At 41.0% G+C, this 20,949-nt stretch overlaps 1 protein-coding gene across 2 annotated transcripts; it reads left to right on the top strand.

Moving 5' to 3' along the window:
- Positions 1-642: 642 nt before the first annotated feature.
- Positions 643-20,857, top strand: LOC129854192 (differentially expressed in FDCP 8 homolog). Of its 2 annotated transcripts, none has more exons than XM_055920980.1 (12): positions 643-1,025; positions 4,483-4,605; positions 6,629-6,726; positions 6,954-7,103; positions 9,269-9,410; positions 9,755-9,919; positions 10,588-10,715; positions 11,647-11,760; positions 12,275-12,355; positions 18,093-18,233; positions 18,378-18,487; positions 18,771-20,857. In XM_055920980.1, exons 1-12 carry the CDS (start codon positions 953-955, stop codon positions 18,862-18,864), a joined length of 1,419 nt encoding a protein of 472 aa, XP_055776955.1. In that variant the 5' UTR covers positions 643-952; the 3' UTR covers positions 18,865-20,857. The 2 variants fall into 2 exon arrangements, with proteins under 2 accessions (XP_055776955.1, XP_055776956.1); XM_055920981.1 differs by lacking the exon at positions 643-1,025 and adding an exon at positions 1,614-1,730.
- Positions 20,858-20,949: the final 92 nt, after the last annotated feature.

Here is a 20,949-nt window from a genome sequence, read left to right as displayed (position 1 = left end):
CATGGCTTCTGGTTGGGGTATGTACGTACTGTCACTGTGGGGACGACGTTGTCGATGCACTTATGGATGAAGCCAGTGACTGATGTGGTGTACTCCTCAATGCCATCGGAGGAATCCCAGAACATATTCCAGTCTGTGCTAACAAAACAGTTCTGTAGCTTAGCATATGCGTCATCTGACCACTTCTTTATTGCATGAGTCACTGGTGCTTCCTGCTTTAGATAATCCAGCAAGATCCTGCAACAATTGGGAGACTTCAGTGCAACAGTTGCAATAATTAGATTAGATAGTACCATTGAGGAAGATGTATCTATTTGTTCTCTCCTGCCAAAGGAAACAAGGAGGAAGGATGATAATAGAGGGGCACAGGAAGGAAGCGATACCCAGACAACACTGACAAAAATGGTAGAGGAAAAGTATTTGACACTGCTAGCAAAGTAAAGGCCATATCTAGTTCTGTTAACACATTATAGAGGACAGATGAGAAGAAGAGCTACTTGAGAGGTGGCTCTATAATGACCCCAACACAAAAGCAAGATTAATCTTTTCCTTTCTTGCTCTGGCATTCATGAGCTGGCGATGACCCTGTTGGTTTTAAACAAGCAGACAGTGAACAAAAAAACACTGTCCCTAAGCAATCTTCACCAAATGCTACTCAGATTTTGTGTAGCTCTTTTTTTTGAGGCGTTGAGACAGAGCTAGTGATTCAAGAAACAAAATGCCACGTTATCCAGGTTGATTTATGAATGTTGTATCATGTACGCATGCATAAAGTGCATAACAATATTGCCTGCAAAACACCAGTCATGGTTGTTGTTACATAAATTTCCCGCGAGGTATCGCTGCAAATAAGTATTCCTGCGCTGACACAGAGAAAAGATTTGGAATTATTCTGTGTGCTGGTGATGACAGAGAACCCAAGGATACAGGATATATTTGCGAAGAAAACTGAATGCACAACGTTCAAAGTGTCCAACATCAATCATATACGGATGAAATCGTGTTGTTTGAAGGTCGACAATGGGGTAAGTAAACTGTCTAGGGAATGTTAGCTAGCAAGTAGGCTAGCTAGCTAAGCTAACGACTGTTTTACTAGCAAGCTGGCGATTAATATTTACAGTGATTTTAGTTTTCATAGCTAACACTGTTGATAACATTGCCGTTTATAGTTACTGGCTACCTGGCTCATGCAAGTCTTCCAATGTTTTAAAACTCGGAACCTTCTTACGTGCTACCTTTTCGTTTTGTAGGTAACGTTAGCTAACTAGCTAGTTGAGATACTATTAAATTACTAGATAGAGGGCTAATGTCAGAAACCCTTGAGATTCCAGTATGGAGTGATATGGCAGCCATATTGGTCAGGGAGATATCCAAAACAGTCTAAATTGAATACATGGCAGTAGAAACATACTCCGGATTTTAGTTATGCAGCATGTGATGTCAAATTGTTTAATATAGTTATTGTCGACCTAAAATATTGTAATGGAATTATACGGGTTGTATACCAATTTTCTGTATAAAGCAGAGTTGTGGACTCCAGTCACATGACTTGCACTCGAGTCTAACTCAAGTCACAAATTTGAAGCGATTGATGATTTGCTGTACCATTCACTATACGATCGAGTGCAGCGCAAAAGAGACGATAAATATGCAGCTCCAAAACAATGTGGTGATCAAAAACTTACCAGCAATGGGGCAACACCTATTATCATAGGCCTACTGGTGTTTTGGTATGTGACAATTGCTTGAAATTGGTAATTTACTTATGAAGCTGGCATTTGGAATTTGTTCAAATGAATTATTACTGTGGCGAAGACGCACCATAGCCTCCTGCGCGGCTCTTCACTTGCCTGCCAGTGAAGAGCGCTTTTTTTCCTGTTGTTAAAATGTTTGCTGTTGCTTTCACACGTTTAAATGCATAGGCCCTATGGGGTAATTCTATATTCCATCAAATACTACAATAATTGCTCAAGTTTCATCATTCTATCCCCATACCGTTTATTGCAACACGTAGACATTTTATGTTTCTGGTTTGATTAACATACGATTGATACCATTTAATTCAGCCAACCATTTCTTACTCTGAGTTGGCGCGATGTGTATAGTGCACATTAACGTCCGTAAGACTCATGAAGTAGAAGTTCTGTTTATTTAATTCGATGTATGGTTTCCTTTGTTCATATTCCCTGGGTTATGCCGGAGTTCTGTGTGTCTGTGTCCTATGACTCTGTCATGTTTGTTGTGTGTGAACAAATTATTGTTTCATGTTTGATGGGGTTGAAATATCATGAATAATCTTTAAGTCTGATTAAGACGAATGTACCAATGGATGTGGAAATTGCCTTTTACATTGTAGACCCAGTTTATTGGTTGTAATTGGGTAATTGTATGGTCTTGGGGGCCAAACGCTTTTATTATGTAGGCAAAGCGCTTTTATTATGTAGGCAAAGCGCTTTTATTATGTAGGCAAAGCGCTTTTATTATGTAGGCAAAGCGCTTATATTATGTAGGCCAAGCGCTTATATTATGTAGGCCTACCTGTTTGAGCTCCTGTTAGATTTGGTTTCTCAGGGGGAGGGTGTACAGTCTTGCCCTCGACCTGTGTCCGTTCAGATAGGACAGGTTAAGCCTGATACAGAGGCTATTTCTTTTGGGCTATTGCCTGTGTATATTTGGTAAATCTACTCATATTTTGTATGATATGGCTTTCACCATTGGATCACCAAGACGTGTAAATAAGTCTACACTCTGAGCACGTTGATGTGTCTTCTGCTGATGTCATGCCCTTATGACTGCTACAATGTCCCTATTTTACTATTCCATAGGCTAGTCAAAATGTGTTCTAGACAAAATAATGGAAAGGGCTGTCTGGTAGCCTCAATAGATAGACAAAGATTTGTAGTTGGACAAGTCGTTTGCATGTATAGTTATTTTTTTACTTGAGACTTGACTTAAACTTGTGACTGGACTTGACTTGCTCGTAGAATGCACGACTTGGACTTGACTCGAGTCTTGAACCGTTCTACTTGGGACTCAACTCGAGGCTCATCTTGTGACTTGACACTTGCTTGTGACTCAAATAATAGTGACTTGGTCCACCTCTGATAAAATAGCGTCTAAAATGCATGTTAAATAATAAAATATAACTTAAACTCACGTAAACTCGTACATCGCCTTGGTCCGTACAATTGCCCTTATTTTAACGCCCAAAAAACGTAATACTTCCAGATCAACTGTAATGTCAATACCATTGTAAAGCACAATTTCTCCCCTTTCCAACAGAATCAATTACATGATCTAAACGCTGCCCGTTTCTACATAATTCAAGCAGGCAATGAGCCCCGTCGGGTCTTTTTAAAAATGGCGTGTGGGGAAGCGAAACTAATGCGTGATAGTGAGAAGGAGAGATGTTGTGTGGGAAAATGCCTTTTTTTTCACTCTATCTGTCTTATCGCCTCTAAAATGTAAATTAAACACTATAAAGAGTTTATATAATGTGTCATTACATACCTATTTGAAGGTTTGTGTCGAATTTGAATCGGGTTTTTAGGGCGGTGCTAAAATGATCTTAGAAGTAAACAGCGGCTTTGAGAATGATGATGGCATGCAATGATGACGCAAAAAATGCCTAGGTATCCCCCCTTACACCTGTCACTGTCCATTACTTGTTTTTAAACAATGAGAGAAGTGCTATACCTGGTGGAGAGAGATTGTAAGACAGAAATAGTTGCTTTATGAGTGCTGTACGTTACGACATGACACGTCACAATGTAACGGAGGGTCCGTTTTTTAAAACTTTTCTCCAATACTATAGAGCCATTACCATGTTGATCAACGCTTCAATAGAATCCTAGTTCACACCCCCGATTTTGAAGTCAACACAGTCGCTACAGTCCCATTAGTTTTCTTTGTAGCCTTGTTTGAATGTTGCAGTTGCGCACATTTGTACAGAATGGGGTGAGTTTACGTCAGTGTTTGAGGACATGTTTAGGCTATAAGTCAAAGCAAAAACAGTGACAACCCTCTAAACTATTACTGTTAATGGGAGTCTTGCTTGTTTTCAGACAGTGCAGTCGCTCATCTGAGCTGATCCTGCAGCTCTGATGACTGTGCTAAGGTTATGTGTCTAAGATAATGCATATTAGATGTGTCAATATCTGATCCCTACAAGACATCATAACATGGCATATCAACCATGCCTGTGTACCAATTCTCTGTACCCATATCCTCATGCTTATGGTAGCTCACCTTCATCTATAAAACAGGGAAGATCAAATTCCAAAGCAATAAATGTCAGTACAGCCATATTGACTAGATAGAAAATAACCACTCTGTCCTTGAGGGAGTGTCAAGTTAGAGCGAGTTTGACCCCCCCCACCCCCTTTCTCTTGAGGCTTGGCTTGGTGGGACGACGTAGCCAAGTCCATGTGTCTCTTGTCCTTCTGGTTCATGACTGTTTGCCCATGTGTTGTGTGTCTTCAGATGTAGCCGGTGAGATGGAATATCATGAGAGACCTGCTTCTTTTCGCCAAGCCCGCCTCAACCCCTTTGATCGGGGTGAGGAGGAGGGCGGCCCCCCAGGGGGTAAAACCCCCTCTCGAGATGGTGAGTGTGACTGGCGGGTTGAATAGTAGCCTAGTTCATTGATGGGTCCCACTATACATGTGAAATGAATTAACACCAGTGCTGAATGTGATTGCCATGTGATGAAAAGAGAATGCAGAGGCAGATTCTGTGTGTTTTACTCATCTCAGCAAAGGCCTGGAGAATGGATGAGCTGACAACCTGATGACACTGCAGCAGTCTCTTATTGAAGATGGAGTAGTGCAGTAGCCTGGTGGGAAGTCAGTTCATGTTGTCTATGCTGCCAGTCTGCATCTGAAAGTTTAGAGCTGCAACCTGTACCAGAGCAAGCTTTGTCTGCAGAACTATAGTCTGCAAGAGATGGAACAATCTATACATTTTGAAATGATGTGACTGACAGTACAGCTAAACAACAGCATAGACTGAAAGAGGAAGGCTGCTGTTTTTTTTCCATCTCTGTTGCTTAATATCTGATTTAGTACCACTCTTGCAACAGCGCCCTAACCATTATGAGCTCATCAACAACATCAACTGACCCTGGATCTTTATCTGTGGGCCAAAAGTAATGAGAGGAACTGAGACAGGAGCATTAGGTGGGACTGTGGTTCAGAACGATTCCTGTAATCATATGCCTACACTTAGCTCAGTTCACTAGAACACTGTCTAGGCTTCAGCTGCATCTGTCTGCCTCTCCAGCACTCTCGGGCAGCCAGCGACTCAGGATATCTTGTCTCTCGCTACCATGATGTCATCTGAGGTGTATGCAGGTACAAACAATATGCAGGCCTAGATAGTGAGATTAGCTATGGGTTTACTTGATACAGGCTACCTTGAGACTCCTACCTGCTGAATGTTGTTTGTTTGTAATGATATGTTCTGGCTTTAGGTCTATCTGATGAACTAGTCAGTTAGACATCCAAAATGCTTATTGCCGGGGGTAGACATCTGTTTGTGGTCCAGGCTAACTGCTGATTTAATAGCACATGACATGTAGCATCTCTGTATTTTCATAATATATATATTTTTTTATGATGATAGGAGGGGAATCTTGTCCCTCGGGATCTTTAGGCCTAATTGATCCGTTTCTTACTGTGTTGAGGCGTCTGTTACAGCCAAAAGTAAAAGCTTTGGGAAGCAGCTTTTTATCAGGAAGTGTTCTTTGGAGATGTAGAAGCTTAGAGTTTCAAAGAGGCTAGCCCTCAGCCAATATCTGGTACCCTGGCACAAAACCACACGGAATGGCTTAAAGCCTCTCTCTGGTTCCTCTAAGGCTTTAAATATTTGATCAGTTTACATGCCCCCAGGCCTACCAGCACTCCCGTTGATTTAAAGACTGAAGAGCTTAACTGTGTATGCTCTGGTGCTGAAGTTGGTAGCCGAGCTAAACCAAGGAGAATTTCTTTATCAGATTGTCAGATTGCTTTGATCTGTGTGATTAGTCTGATAATACAGAAACCCACATTTGAGTTGGTGTCAGAGAATAAAGCTTCTATCTGCCATGACTTGCCTTTGTACTATAATTCTAAGTTCTTTGTACTTCAATGAAGTAGCATAAACTTGTCCCAAATAATTTTACAAAGAAGAATAAGATTATTACAAATAAGGAAGATAGCCTTTGTTAAATCCAATAGGTGAGGTGTAAATTGGAGCGTAAGCTGATGTCTGGCCCACATCCATACCCACATCCGTACAGTGGGACTGTTAGATTAATCATATCTGCCGAGGCTGTATAGGCTTAAGTCTGTTACCTAGCAACCTTTAGCACTTCAAAGGCAGTAGTCCTTCGCTGTTTCTCTCTGGTTTTAAACAGAGCACGTATTTGTATAAAAACCGTATCTTGTGACTGCTTTACCCACTCAGAGGGTGACACTCCTTTTAGACAAATGTGTGTTCTGTAAAAGATTGTGTGTGAGGTTTAAGTGGGCGTGCGTGAGCTTTACAGTGTGTGTGTGTGTGTGTGTGTGTGTGTGTGTGTGTGTGTGTGTGTGTGTGTGTGAGAGAGAGAGAACAATGCTTACAGTACTTCTTGTCTGTCTTTCCTCAGAGCTGAGACCTGAGCTCTTCTCCTCTAAGAGCAGAGACCAGAGTTTGGATCGAGCCATGGACCTGGGACTGGCAGAGGACCACTTTTCTCGACCTGTCGTAAGAACAATCCTTATACGGCCATTTTGGATGTTGGTGAACCACTGACCAGTCGGTGTGGTTGCATGAAAAGTCATTCTTAGTGAAAACACGACTGTGATGGATACATTTGTCTATGTGCAGTTTAAATGGCAATCAGTATGTGTTAATGTGAGATTTGGTGCCCGTGTCTGCCCATGCATGGACTTATGTGTGTTTGTGTGTTTTTACTGTATGTCCCCGTGCAGGGCTCGTTTGTAGCGTCGGACATTGAGCAGCTGAAGATGGCCATAGAGGAGTGTAAGAGATTAATCCTGGAACTGCCTGAGCATTCAGAGAGACAGAAGGACACTGTTGTCAAACTCATCCACCTACGCCTCAAACTACAGGAGCTCAAGGTAAGACCAGGGGAGAGGGGAGGCTGGAGGGAAGTATTGAACTACCCAGAGGCCATGAGTTAAGCGGGAAAGGAATTAGTCATGGGAGGTAGATGGCAGTAGTCATATCTACGTAGAAGGGTCGACCAACTAAAAAAAAAAAAAAAAGAATTCAGAGCACTTACTTCTGAACATGAACTGTGAATGCATGAAAGCCATTCACAAATCATTCACTACCTCTGTAAATGTCAATACAATATTAGTGTGTAACATACAGTGCCTTCAGAAAGTAGTCACCCCTTGACTTTTTCCACATTTTGTTGTTTTACAGCCTCATTTTTAAATGTATTAAATTGAGATTTTGTGTCACTGGCCTACACACAATAACCCATAATGTCAAAGTGGAATTATGTTTTTAGAAATGTTTACAAATTAAATAAAAATGAAAAGCTGAAATGTCTTGAGTCAATAAGTATTCAACCCCTTTGTTATGGCAAGCCTAAATAAGTTCAGGAGTACACCTTTGCTTAATATGTCACATAAGTTGCATGGACTGAATAATAGTCTGCAATAATAATGTTTAACATTATTTTTGAATGACTACCTCATCTCTGTATCACACACTGACAATTAACTGTAAGGTCCCTCAGTCGAGCAATGAATTTCAAACACAGATTCAACCACAAAGACCAGCAAGGTTTTCCAATGTCTCGCAAAGAACACCTATTGGTAGTTGAGTAAGAAAAAAAATCTGACATTAAAATATCTCTTTGAGCATGGTAAACTTATTACTTACACTTTGAATGTTGAATCAATAAACTCAGTCACTACAATGATACAGGTGTCCTTCTTAACTCTGTTGCCGGAGAGGAAGGAAACCGCTCAGGGATTTCACCATGAGGCCAATGGTGACTTTAAAACAGTTAGAGTTTAAAGGCTGTGATAGGAGAACTGAAGATGGAACAACAACATTGTTGCTACTCTACAATACTAACCTAAATGACAGAGTGAAAAGAAGGGACGCCTGTACGTAAAAATAATATTCCAAAACATGCATCCTGTTTGCAATAAGGCACTAAAGTAAAACTGCAAAAAATGTGGCTAAGAAATTAACTTCATGCACTGAATACAAAGGGTTTTGTTCTGTTTGCCCCAAACATATCACTGAATACCACTCTATATATTTTCAATCATGGTGGTGGCTGCTTCATGTTATGGGTATGCTTGTCATCGGCAAGGACTAGTGATTATAAAAAAACAAATTAAAAAAAAATGGGATAAAAATAAATGATATAGAGCTTAGCACAGGCAAAATCCTAGAGGAAAACCTGGTTCAGTCTGTTTTCTAACAGACACTGGGAGACATTCACCTTTCAGCAGGACAATAACCTAACACACAAGGCAAAATATACATTGTAGTTGCTTACCAAGACGACATTGAATATTCCAGAGTGGCCAAGTTCGTTTTGACTTAAATCAGCTTGAAAAGCTATGGCAACTTGAAAATGGCTGTCTAGCGATGATCAACAACCAACTTTATTGAGTTTGAAGAATTTTTTAAAGATTGTACAATCCAAGTGTGCAAAGCGCTTAGACTTACCCAGAAAGACTCACAGCTGTAATCGCTGCAAAAGGTGATTCTAACATGTATTGACTCGGGCCTGAATACTTATGTAAATGAGAGAATTCTGTATTTCATTTTCAATACATTTGCAAAACCTTCTAAAAACATGTTTTCACTTTGTCATTATGGGGTATTGTCTTTAGATGGGTGAGAGGAAAAGAAATCCATTTAATCAATTTTTAATTCAGGCTGTAACCACTGTGGAATAAGTCAAGGGGTATGAATACTTTCTGAAGGCAATTTACGTCTTGTTTTGGTCTTCGTGTCCATGTCTCCTCATTTTATGTCAGTCTCTCTCTGTGGTTGTCACATTTTAACTTTAAAAAAACATGTGAAACCACCCCTTATAGCTCATGCAGTGTCTGGATTCTGCTGGGATTGCCTGAATTGTTTTAAATATGGGTTGTTTTGGTGTCATTCACACACTGTGAGAATGAGTGTGTTGAAAGTGCTGCAGTGAACTCGTCCAGTTGATTAATAACAGACTGTAGTGTAGGTCTCTGACACAATGCTGTGCTCTTGTGCTGCGTTTTGATTGACTCTGCTCCTTGTCACTCAACAGGACCCTGAAGAGGATGAGCCAAACCTGAGGGTGCTATTGGAGCATCGTTTCTCCAAGGAGAAGAGCAAGAGTGTGAAACAGACGTGTGACAAGTGCAGCACTATCATCTGGGGCCTCATCCAGACCTGGTACACGTGCACAGGTGGGAGTGCATTAAAACTAAGGCAAAAATGTTCTCGGTGGTAAAACCTCATGGACACTGAACGGTTACAGCTGTATGGCTGAACTTGGGTAAACATATGAAAGAGAGCATTGCTAAAGAACCAAAACTGAATAGCGTTCAGTTGCTAGGCAACACTGCCCTCCTGAGACCTTCTGTTCTCCTCTGGTCGACGTTGGCCCTGGTGAATTAATTGAGTTGGAGAGAGAAATTGAATTGGTGTACCGTATGGCCAACTTTCTCTCCAGAATCTTAAGTCACATATTGAATTTTAAAACGGTAATTTGCTGTTGACTAATATCTCTGTCCCCCTGCCCCTCTCGCAGGTTGTTACTACCGTTGCCATAGCAAGTGCTTGAACCTTATCAACAAGCCCTGCGTGAGGTCAAAGGTCAGCCACCAGTCAGAGTACGAGCTAAGCATCTGCCCAGAGATCGGGCTGGACCGGCAGGACTACCGCTGTGCCGAGTGCCGCATGCCTGTGTCACTAAGTGAGTGTTCAGCCTTTATGAGACCGACTTGATAGCCAATTAGTAGTCAGCACAAATTGAAATATATGGGCATGATGTCTATGGACCCTTGTTGTATTAACACAATCACAGTTATAAAAGCAATGCCTAACCTCTGGGTCAATGGGCTGTGTGGACATTCTTCTCCTCTCACAGACTAATGTGACTTAACCTACTGTACAAGGTAAACCTGGAGCCCAATAAGTATTAGTGTTCCTCTGTGTGGATCTAAAGAGATGTAGCTAGAGCACTTAGTCATTCTCATCCACTCTCTATGCTAATATAACAGATGGTGCTTAACTCAGCCTGCTAATCTGATGCACTCACATCGAGCTTGGAGAGTTAAATCAGCTTTGATAGTGTAATGTGATCATTAAAAGTTACAGCAATAGTTACTTGCCAGGATTCTCCTCCCTGGGAGATGTTGAATGTAAATCAAAAGCTATGCTGAATTGTAGTATCTCATTAAGAGTTAAATTATGTTGTGGTTAGGAAAATTTATGTTCCGTAATGTGTCAGTGAGTGTTGTGTGTCAGTGTTAGTTGCATGATCAGTGAGTTGTCTCTGAGACAGTTATGTCAGAGTTGTGTGGCATGGTGTCGTAATCCCTCACGGAGCCCCATGCTGCACTGCACTGTGTTGTCCTGTAGGGGGCGTGCCCAGCGAGGCCAGGCAGTGTGACTACACGGGCCAGTACTACTGCAGCACCTGCCACTGGAATGACACCGCTGTCATCCCTGCACGCGTCATCCACAACTGGGAGTTTGAGCCACGCAAGGTACCAAAGAGAGAGATGCTAATAGCGCACTGTTTTTCCTTTATCAATATAGATTTTTTACACAACCAGGAGCTTCAACAAACTCTACATTATATTACATGATGTTTACACAACCAGGAGCTTCAACAAACTCTACCTTATATTACATGATGTTTACACAACCAGGAGCTTCAACAAACTCTACCTTATATTACATGATGTTCACACAACCAGGAACTTCAACAAACTCTACCTTATATTACATGATGTTTACACAACCAGGAACTTCAACAAACTCTACCTTATATTACATGATGTTCACACAACCAGGAACTTCAACAAACTCTACCTTATATTACATGATGTTTACACAACCAGGAGCTTCAACAAACTCTACCTTATATTACATGATGTTTACACAACCAGGAACTTCAACAAACTCTACCTTATATTACATGATGTTCACACAACCAGGAACTTCAACAAACTCTACCTTATATTACATGATGTTCACACAACCAGGAGCTTCAACAAACTCTACCTTATATTACATGATGTTTACACAACCAGGAACTTCAACAAACTCTACCTTATATTACATGATGTTCACACAACCAGGAACTTCAACAAACTCTACCTTATATTACATGATGTTTACACAACCAGGAACTTCAACAAACTCTACATTATATTACATGATGAGCAGCTGGTAAGAGAATGCACCGCTGTTTCCTTTGGTGACCGTGTAATGGATAAAAATCACCTGAGAACCAGGCCTGAAGCCAGGAATAATAATGATCCTATGATGTTGAGAGCATAGAACCCTATCACAGTCTATCACATGGAGACAGAACACATTAAAACACTATTGTGTTTTCTTAGCTTCTGTGTTTGACTATTTGCATTCTGTGTAGTTCTATCTCTAACAGTGTGTCCCCTGCTCTCTGGTCAGGTATGTCGTTCCTCCATGCGTTACCTGGCCCTGATGATACCCCGGCCTGTACTGAAACTGAGGGAGGTCAACCCACTGCTCTTCAACTTTGTGGAGGAACTAGTGGAGATCAGGGTAGGTGACATATCAGCAACAGGGACTCTACATGAATAGTGTGTACTGAATGTTTGTGACATAAATTCATTAAAATGTGGTTGTCTTTTTGTACAGTTTTTGGTTTTATCTTGCACTCCATAAACTGGGATGAAGTCTGGGTTTGCTGTAGAACTTGTTTTGGGAGCTCTTCCTTGTCTGTACTATCACACAGTAAACCAGGCTTTTGTTTTCAGGAGATTTTCACCAGTCAGCAGGTCTATTTGTGCCAGTGTGTTTTGTGGTGAGGGATTAGAATACTGAGGCAGATAGACAGCTGTTTCTGTCATTGGGGAGATTGTCAGGCCAGAGAAGAAAGACACTTGTTTATGGTATATAAAAGAACTAGCTTCATCAGATAGTTCCGTGAAATTAGAAATATGGAGTGGGGGGCACATTCAAAAGCGATTTCCCATAGAACATGTTGTGTCTGACATTGGCCCATGGAATCAGGGTGTGACTAATGGCTAGTGTGTGAATGTGTTCCTCCCTGCAGAAGCTCCGTCAGGACATCCTACTGATGAAGCCCTACTTCATCACCTGTAAGGAGGCCATGGAGGCACGGCTGCTACTGCAGGTCAGCAACATCCCCGCAATATCAACACAACATCATCCCAACACCCCCACAACATCTTCGCCATAGCATCACATAAATATCACATTCCAATCTCTGTATAAAGAATATTGCATTTGCATCCAGTGCCTTGCATAAGGGTCTTGCGGCAGTATTGTTAAACAACCCAGAGGAACCCATTTTTGCTGATGTCATGGCTGAGTATGTGCTGCAACAGCGCCACTCTCTGGCCTTTTATTAATAACATACTGATATAAGAATCATATCAAGTTTAAATTGTGACGTGCTTTGTAAACAACAGATGTAGACCAAGTAAAATGTTTACTTACTTCCCAACAATGCAGAATACAATAAAGAAAATATATATACACTACCGTTCAAAAGTTTTAGAACATCTACTCATTCAAGGGTTTTTCTTTATTTTTACAATTTTCTACATTGTAGAATAATAGTGAAGACATCAATTATGAAATAACACATGGAATCATGTAGTAATCAAAAAAGTGTTATACAAATCAAAATATATTTGAGATTCTTCAAATAGCCACCCTTTGCCTTGATGACAGCGTTGCACACTCTTGGCATTCTCTCAACCAGCTTCACCTGCAATGCTTTTCTAACAGTCTTGAAGGAGTTCCACATATGTTGTGCACTTTTTGGTTGCTTTTCCTTCACTCTGCGGTCCAACTCGTCCCAAACCAGCTCATTTGGGTTGATGTCGGGTGATTGTGGAGGCCAGGTCATCTGATGCAGCACTCCATCACTCTAATTATTGGTAAAATAGCCCTTAGGTGTGTTCGGTCAATGTCCGGTTGAAAAACAAATGATAGTCCCACTAAGCCCAAACCAGATGGGATGGCGGTTCGCTGCAGGATGCTGTGGTAGCCATGCTGGTTAAATGTGCCTTGAATTCTAAATAAATCACAGGCCGTGTCACCAGAAAGGCACCTCCTCCATGCTTTATGGTGGGAAATACACATGCAGAGATCATCAGTTCACCCACACCCGGTTGGGACCAAAAATCTAAAATTTGGACTCCAGGCCCCAAGCAAGTCTCTTCTTATTGGTGTCCTTTAGTAGTGGTTTCATTGTAGCAATTTGACCATGAAGGCCTGATTCACACAGTCTCCTCTGAACAGTTGATGTTGAAATGTGTCTGTTACTTGAGCTCTGAAGCATTTTTTTGGACTGCAATTCCTGAGGCTGATAACTCGAATGAACTTATCCTCTGCAGCAGAGGTAACTCTGGGTCTTCCATTCCTGTGGGGTCCTCATGAGAGCCAGTTTCATCATAGCGCTTGATGGTTTTTGCGACTGCACTTGAAGAAACTTTCAAAGTTCTTGAAATGTTCCGTATTGACTGACCTTCATGTCTTAAAGTAATGATGGACTGTCATTTCTCTTTGCTTATTTGAGCTGTTCTTGCCATAATATGGACTTGTTTTTTTTACCAAATAGGGCTATCTTCTGTATACTGTTAGGATTTACCTAGGGGTCATGATTGGGGCTGTACAAATGTTTGGTGTATTAGAATAATTGATTATGCTTATGTTATATTAATAGAAGGGGAGGGGTTAAAAGACCCCTCCCTCCTTACATTTATAGGGTTTTAGACTACTGATTAACAATAGATATAGTCATTGTAGAAGTTTAGTATTGTTCTACATTTGTATTTTAGTAATCTCTCTCTTTTTCTGCCTCATTATAAAGAGGCCCTTAGACAGAACTCTGCAGTGGAGTGAAGGAGATAAGACTAGGTAAACATTTCACAATAGGTCAACTTTGGGGGAAGGGGACATTTACTTCTAAGTGTTTAGCTAACAATAAGGGCCCTGTTTATACAGCTTTGTAGGCATGGTTTTGGTCCTAGGAGTAGAGGATGATGATATAGGTAGTGACGTCACCAGGTCGCGACTTAGGGTTTAATAAAACCACTGGAGACCTTTTGGTGGGGGCAGAACTTACTCAGAAACATGCGTGCTATGTTCCTGTTTGTCAACTTCTGTCTGCAATTGCATTAATAAAGGTTTTTGAATGATTTAATTAAAGATATTGTCATAATGCTATTTTCACCAATGAACCAATGATTGACAAAGAAGGACGTAAGGAACGAACCCTAACAATACCCCCTACCTTTGCACAACACAACTGATTGGCTCAAACGCATTAAGAAGGAAAGAAATTCCATAAATTAACTTTTAATAAGGCACACCTGTTAATTGAAATGCATTCCAGGTGATTACCTCATGAAGCTGGTTGAGAGAATGCCAAGTGTTCAAAACCGTCAAGGCAAAGGGTGGCTATTTGAAGAATCTCAAATATATTTTGATTTGTTTAGCACTTTTTTTGGTTTCTACATGATTCCATATGTGTTATTTCATTGTTTTATGTATTCAGTATTATTCTACAATGTAGAAAATAGTACAAATAAAGACCCTTGAATAAGTAATTGTCCAAACTTTTGACTGGTACTGTATGCTTAATAATAGAAAAAAACTAACACAAGGAATAAATACACAATGAGCAATGATAGCTTGGCTGTAAATACTGAACAAAAACATAAACGCAACATGTAAAGTGTTGGTCCCATGTTTCATGAGCTGAAATAAAAGATCTCAGAAATTGTCCATATGCACAGAAAGCATATTTCTCTCAAATGCTGTGCATGAATGTGTTAGTAAGTATTTATCTTTTGCCATGTTAAACCATCCACCTGACCAGTGTGGCATATCAAGAAGCTGATTAAACAACATGAATATTACACAGGTGCACCTTGTGCTGGGGATAATAAAAGGCCACTCGAAAATGTGCAGTTTTGTTACACAACAAAATGCCAGAGATGTCTCAAGTTGAGGGAGTGTGCAATTGGCATGCTGACAGCAGGAATGTCACCACAGAGCTGTTGCCAGAGAATTTAATGTTAATTTCTCTACCATAAGTTGTTGTTTTAGAGAATTTGACAGTATGTCCAACTGGCCTCACAACTGCAGACCACATGTAACTACGCCAGCCTAGGACCTACACGTTCATCTGCGATCATCTGAGACCAGCCACCCGGACAACTAATGAAACTGTGGGTTTGCACAACCAGAAGAATTTCTGCACAAACTCTCAAACCATCTCAGGGAAGCTCATCTGCATGCTCAACATCCTCACCAGGATCTTGATCTGATTGCAGTTTGGCATCGTAACCAATTTCAATAGCCACTGGCACGCTGGAGAAGTGTGCTCTTCACAGATGAATCCCGGTTTCAACTATACCAGGCAGATGGCAGACAGTGTATGGTGTTGATTGAGTGAGTGGTTTGCTGGTGGCGGTGTGGCGGTGTGGTTATGGTATGGAAAGGCATAAGCTACAGACAATGAGCACAATTGCATTTTATCTATGGCAGTTTGAATGCACAGAGGTACCATTACGAGAGCCTGAGGCCCATTGTCGTGCCATTAATCTACTGCCATCACCTCACGGTTCAGCATAATGCACAGCCCCATGTTGCAGGGATCTGTACACAATTCTTGGAGGCTGAAAATGTTCCAGTCTATGGCCTGCATACTCACCAGACATGTCACCAGTTGAGCAAGTTTGGGATACTCTGGATCGACAACTGTTGTGTACAACAGCCTTTTCCAGTTCCCGCCAATATCCAGCGTTTTTCGCATAGCCATTGACTGATTTCCTTTGAACTGTAACTCAGGAAAACATTTGAAATTGTTGCATTTTGCGTTTTATTTTTGTTCAGTGTACATGAATGCACAGTACTGAGTCGATGCTCAAGGGTACGGGGAAATGGAAGTAGATATGTACAGTTGAAGTCGGAAGTTTACATACACATTAACCAAATACATTTAAACTCCGTTTTTTCACAATGCCTGACATTTAATCCTAGTAAAAATTCCCTGTCTTAGGTCAGTTAGGTTCACCACTTTATTTTAAGAACGTGAAATGTCAGGATAATAGTAGCGAGAATGATTTATTTCAGCTTTTATTTATTTCATCACATTCCCAGTGGGTCAGAAGTTTACATACACTCAATTAGTATTTGGCAGCATTGTCTTAAAATTGTTTAACTTGGGTCAAACGTTTCAGGTAGCCTTCCACAAGCTTCCCACAATAAGTTAGGTGAATTTTGGCCCATTCCTCCTGACAGAGCTGGTATAACTGAGTTAGGTTTGTAGGCCTCCTTGCTCGCACATGCTTTTTCAGTTCTGCCCACATATTTTCTATAGGATTGAGGTCAGGGCTTTGTGATGGCCACTCCAATACCTTGACTTTGTTGTCCTTAAGCCACTTTGCCACAACTTTGGAAGTATGCTTGGGGTCATTGTCCATTTGGAAGACCCATTTGCGACCAAGCTTTAACTTCCTGACTGATGTCTTGAGATGTTGCTTCAATATATCCACATAATTTTCCTACCTCATGATGCCATCTATTTTGTGAAGTGCACCAGTCCCTCCTGTAGTAAAGCACCCCCACAACATGATGCTGCCAACCCCGTGCTTCACGGTTGGGATGGTGTTCTTCTGCTTGCAAGCATCCCCATTTTTCCTCCAAACATAACAATGGTCATTATGGCCAAACAGTTCCATTTTTGTTTCATCAGACCAGAGGACATTTCTCCAAAAAGTACCATCTTTGTCCCCATGTGCAGTTGCAAACCGTAGTCTGGCTTTTTTATGGCGGTTTTGGCTTCTTCCTTGCTGAGCGGCCTTTCAGGTTATGTCAATATAGGACTTGTTTTATTGTGGATATAAATACTTTTGTAACTGTTTCCTCCAGCATCTTCACAAGGTCCTTTGCTGTTGTTCTGGGATTGATTTGCACTTTTCGCACAAAAGGACGTTCATCTCTAGCAGACAGAACGCGTCTCCTTCCTGAACGGTATGACGGCTGCGTGGTCCCATGGTGTTTATACTTGCGTACTATTGTTTGTACAAATGAACGTGGTACCTTCAGGCGTTTGGAAATTACTCCCAAGGATGAACCAGACTTGTGGAGGTCTACAATTTTTTTTTCTGAGGTTTTGGCTGATTTTCTTTTGATTTTCCAATGATGTCAAGCAAAGAGGCACTGAGTTTGAAGGTAGGCCTTGAAATACATCCACAGGTACACATCCATTTGACTCAGGCTAATTGACATCATTTATCAGAAGCTTCTAAAGCCATGACATAATTTTCTGGAATTTTCCAAGCTGTTTAAAGGCACAGTCAACTTAGTGTTTTTAAACTTCTGGCCCACTGGAATTGTGATACAGTGAAATAATCTGTCTGTAAACAATTGTTGGAAGAATTACTTGTGTCATGCACAAAGTAGATGTCCGGACCGACTTGCCAAAAGTATAGTTTGCTACCAAGAAATTTGTGGAGTGCTTGAAAAATGAGTTTTAATGACTCCAACCTAAGTGTATGTAAACTTCCGTGTGTGTGTGTGTGTGTGTGTGTGTGTGTGTGTATGTCTGCTTAGTTGTCAGCAGTTATGGTATATGATACATACAGCAAGAGGGGATTATTCTAGTTCATATGCAAATTAAATATTCATATGCATATGAAAATATTGTCCCAAGTAAGGGTTTGTTTTTACAGGGAAAGGTGCTCAAATTTCAGGCAATGCTTTTAGGTATTTCATTATGTGAATTAACATTCAGTTGGTTTAAAGTCAGTTAACCTAATTTAATGGATATGGAAATGTGTCAGTTCCCTCTCTCTCTATATATATATTTTGAATCTCCCTTCCCCTCTTAGCTCCATGATCGCCAGCACTTTGTGGAGAACAATGACATGTACTCGCTGCAGGATTTGATTGACATCTCCAGTGGCAGACTCAGCTGCTCTCTCACAGAGATCCACACTACCTTTGCCAAGCACATCAAACTGGACTGTGACGTGAGTTTTATACTGTACTTGTCTATCACAAAGGTGAGGAAGAACAGGCATCATTCTGGGGAGAACCAATTGAGCATGCAGATGTTTTACTGAGCTCTAGAGACCTGTGATACTGACCTGTACCCTGTCTTTTGACCTCTCCAGCGGTGCCAAGCCAAAGGCTTTGTTTGTGAGCTGTGTAAGGAGGGAGACATCCTGTTCCCGTTTGACAGCCACACCTCAGTGTGCCACGACTGCTCTGCTGTCTTCCACAGGTCAGTCGCCTATCTGTAGACACCAGATGAGGCTGATGGGAGGAGCTATAGGAAGATGAGCTCATTGATACCGTTCCATTCCATCCATTGCAAACACATCATGCATAAGATAACCACATGTTTGACTCTGTTGCATTTATTCCATTCCAGCCATTACATTGAGCCAGTCCTCCTATAGCTCCTTCCACCAGCTTCCACTGGCAGACACGTTTATCAGTGTTCATGTATATTATCAGTGATTGGTTGACACTTGCCTTTTTTCCTGTGTGCTGTTTCTCTTTAGGGACTGTTTCTATGACAATTCCACAACTTGCCCGAAATGTGCCCGGATGACCGAACGCAAGCACGACGATCCGCCGGATCCGAAAGACAAGTAGCCCTGTTGATCTAACTGTGTCACTCTGACTGACAACCTGTGGGAGTGGCCATGGCACTTTTTCTTATGTTGAGGACCATCAAGACATTTTTATGACACACACATGACTAGCTTTCCCTCTTGCTCTCTCTCTCTGTTGTTTTGTGGGGATGTTGTTAAGTTACTTTGTTCCAGTTCAGTGCACTACAGATAGCAGGATACCAGAGTTTTATATGATCCGGTAATGAAGTGTTATACTCTGAGACTGGCTGCATTGTATAGCCCACAGAAACGCACCCTGTGCACTAAACCAATGTTGTACAGTATGTGTGTTATTGTGTGAGCGTACTGTATGGGCATCATGTTGCAGGCATGAATTGCAATGTGGGTCACATAACTGTCTTTACTTCTTAACAATCAACAATCTTTAACTACCTTGAAGTAGGTGTTAAATTCCAAATTAATCTAAACAAATCCATTAAAAAAAACTACCATTCACCTCCAGGCCTTAACTGACATCGATAACAAGAGCCAGGTATTTCTAGTGAGGTTAGGTCGTAGCTCTTCAAGACTTCCTCCCTGAGGGCATGAGGTATTTCACCCCCCTGTTGTTAAACAATGCGTCATGTGATGGACAATGACACTAAAATAGTTTTTTATTTTTTATTTGTTTAAACACCACAGAATGATCTGCCTGAAACACTTAAGAGAACATGTGGTGTGTATGTTATGTCTTAGGGAACTTTAATGCAGTACCTTTTTTTACAGTAGAATTATTGGGCAGCCATGTAAACAATGTCAAGAGGGTAAAGTGAAGGATAGCTCATTATGATGTGCTGATTAACTATATCTTAAGTTGACACTGTGTGCTGACATATTTGGCATTCTAATTGAACACTGCATTTACCCATTGATCATGTGATCTATTTACAGTTTTTTTGTGGGGGGTTTTGCAGCCTGCCTCAAGGTATGGCACATTATTTTCAGAGATGAGAAAGCTGACATGATACTTCTGGACACATGAGCATGTTGATGTTGACAAATTATTTGTTTTAAAATAATGAGTATTTGGCTGTGTTAAGTTTTTCTCTACATAATGATCTTCATAACATGCAAGTGTAATGTTCCATGTGTTAGTGAAAATCCAGATATAAACATGAATTGTAAGATCATGTGAAGTTAAGCATGAATAATGTATTAATAAATTCTATGTTGTGAGGAGTGTTTTAGCTGACACTGTGGCAGCCTTTGCCAATTTAGCCCTCGGCTCCCGGCCTGTGGCAGAGGCTAATGCAAATGTTACTGTGTACCTTGGCCATACTGAATGCTGTTTTGAACAGTGTACCAACAAACTGTATTTAAAAAGGAACCAACAAACTGTATTTAAAAAGGATTGAGAGGGATTGTTTCTATCTGATCATCGTGGAAAATGTGACCAGTGAATGAGGGGATTCAATTATCTGGCCCGGTGGGAGGAGTTTGTTTAGGTGTGCGTTCGTTTTGGACCCGGGCTGACTCCCGAGCGTGAGCCAGTTGCCCCCAACCTCAGTGGTTCAAAGCCCACGGCTCCAAAGAAAAGTGACATAGCCTACGCTAGATCAAACACGTGGAGTAAAGAGTAGGATTTGGTATTTTCACATGCAGAAGTGATTTATTTTTCTAAAAACGCTTTATCTGCCTTCCCATCCCAATGAAAACTAGTTAGAAAATTCGAACATATATCTTATGGACAGGATATGTAAATGTATAGACCTTGCTGCCTTGTTGGCAACCTTACAGATTACTGTAAGGTTTTGAGAAGGGCGCTCCTTCACCGCTTTTGCACGTCACGGGCAATTGACAGGTGCACCGCGGCTCAGGTTAATAGAACTCCCTCATTTTCATTAACGTCACTTGTTATCATTCCATGCATATTGACCAATCGCAAAGCAGCAGTCCGTTCCTTCGAAGGACTCGATGAGGTCGTGGGTAAGCACGAACATAAATACAATAAAATGTGAATACTTTAACTCGAATTAATTGAATGTTCTTATTGTACAATTCACAAAAAGAATGATTGACAGTAGTGATACATGCATAGATACATATTTGTGAATGTTATTTTTTG

This window comes from Salvelinus fontinalis, chromosome 4 (genome assembly GCF_029448725.1).
Source record: "Salvelinus fontinalis isolate EN_2023a chromosome 4, ASM2944872v1, whole genome shotgun sequence".
NCBI classification, from domain to species: Eukaryota; Metazoa; Chordata; class Actinopteri; order Salmoniformes; family Salmonidae; genus Salvelinus; species Salvelinus fontinalis.
This window is presented reverse-complemented; position numbering and strand designations above follow the sequence as displayed.

Excerpts from the sequence above, each read along its gene's own strand:
- LOC129854192 (XM_055920980.1), top strand. The coding sequence starts at position 953 with ATGCACAACGTTCAAAGTGTCCAACATCAATCATATACGGATGAAATC. Across the intron at positions 1,026-4,482 it reads GTTTGAAGGTCGACAATGGG|ATGTAGCCGGTGAGATGGAA; the intron begins GTAAGTAAACTG and ends GTGTGTCTTCAG. Across the intron at positions 11,761-12,274 it reads AGGAACTAGTGGAGATCAGG|AAGCTCCGTCAGGACATCCT; the intron begins GTAGGTGACATA and ends TCCTCCCTGCAG.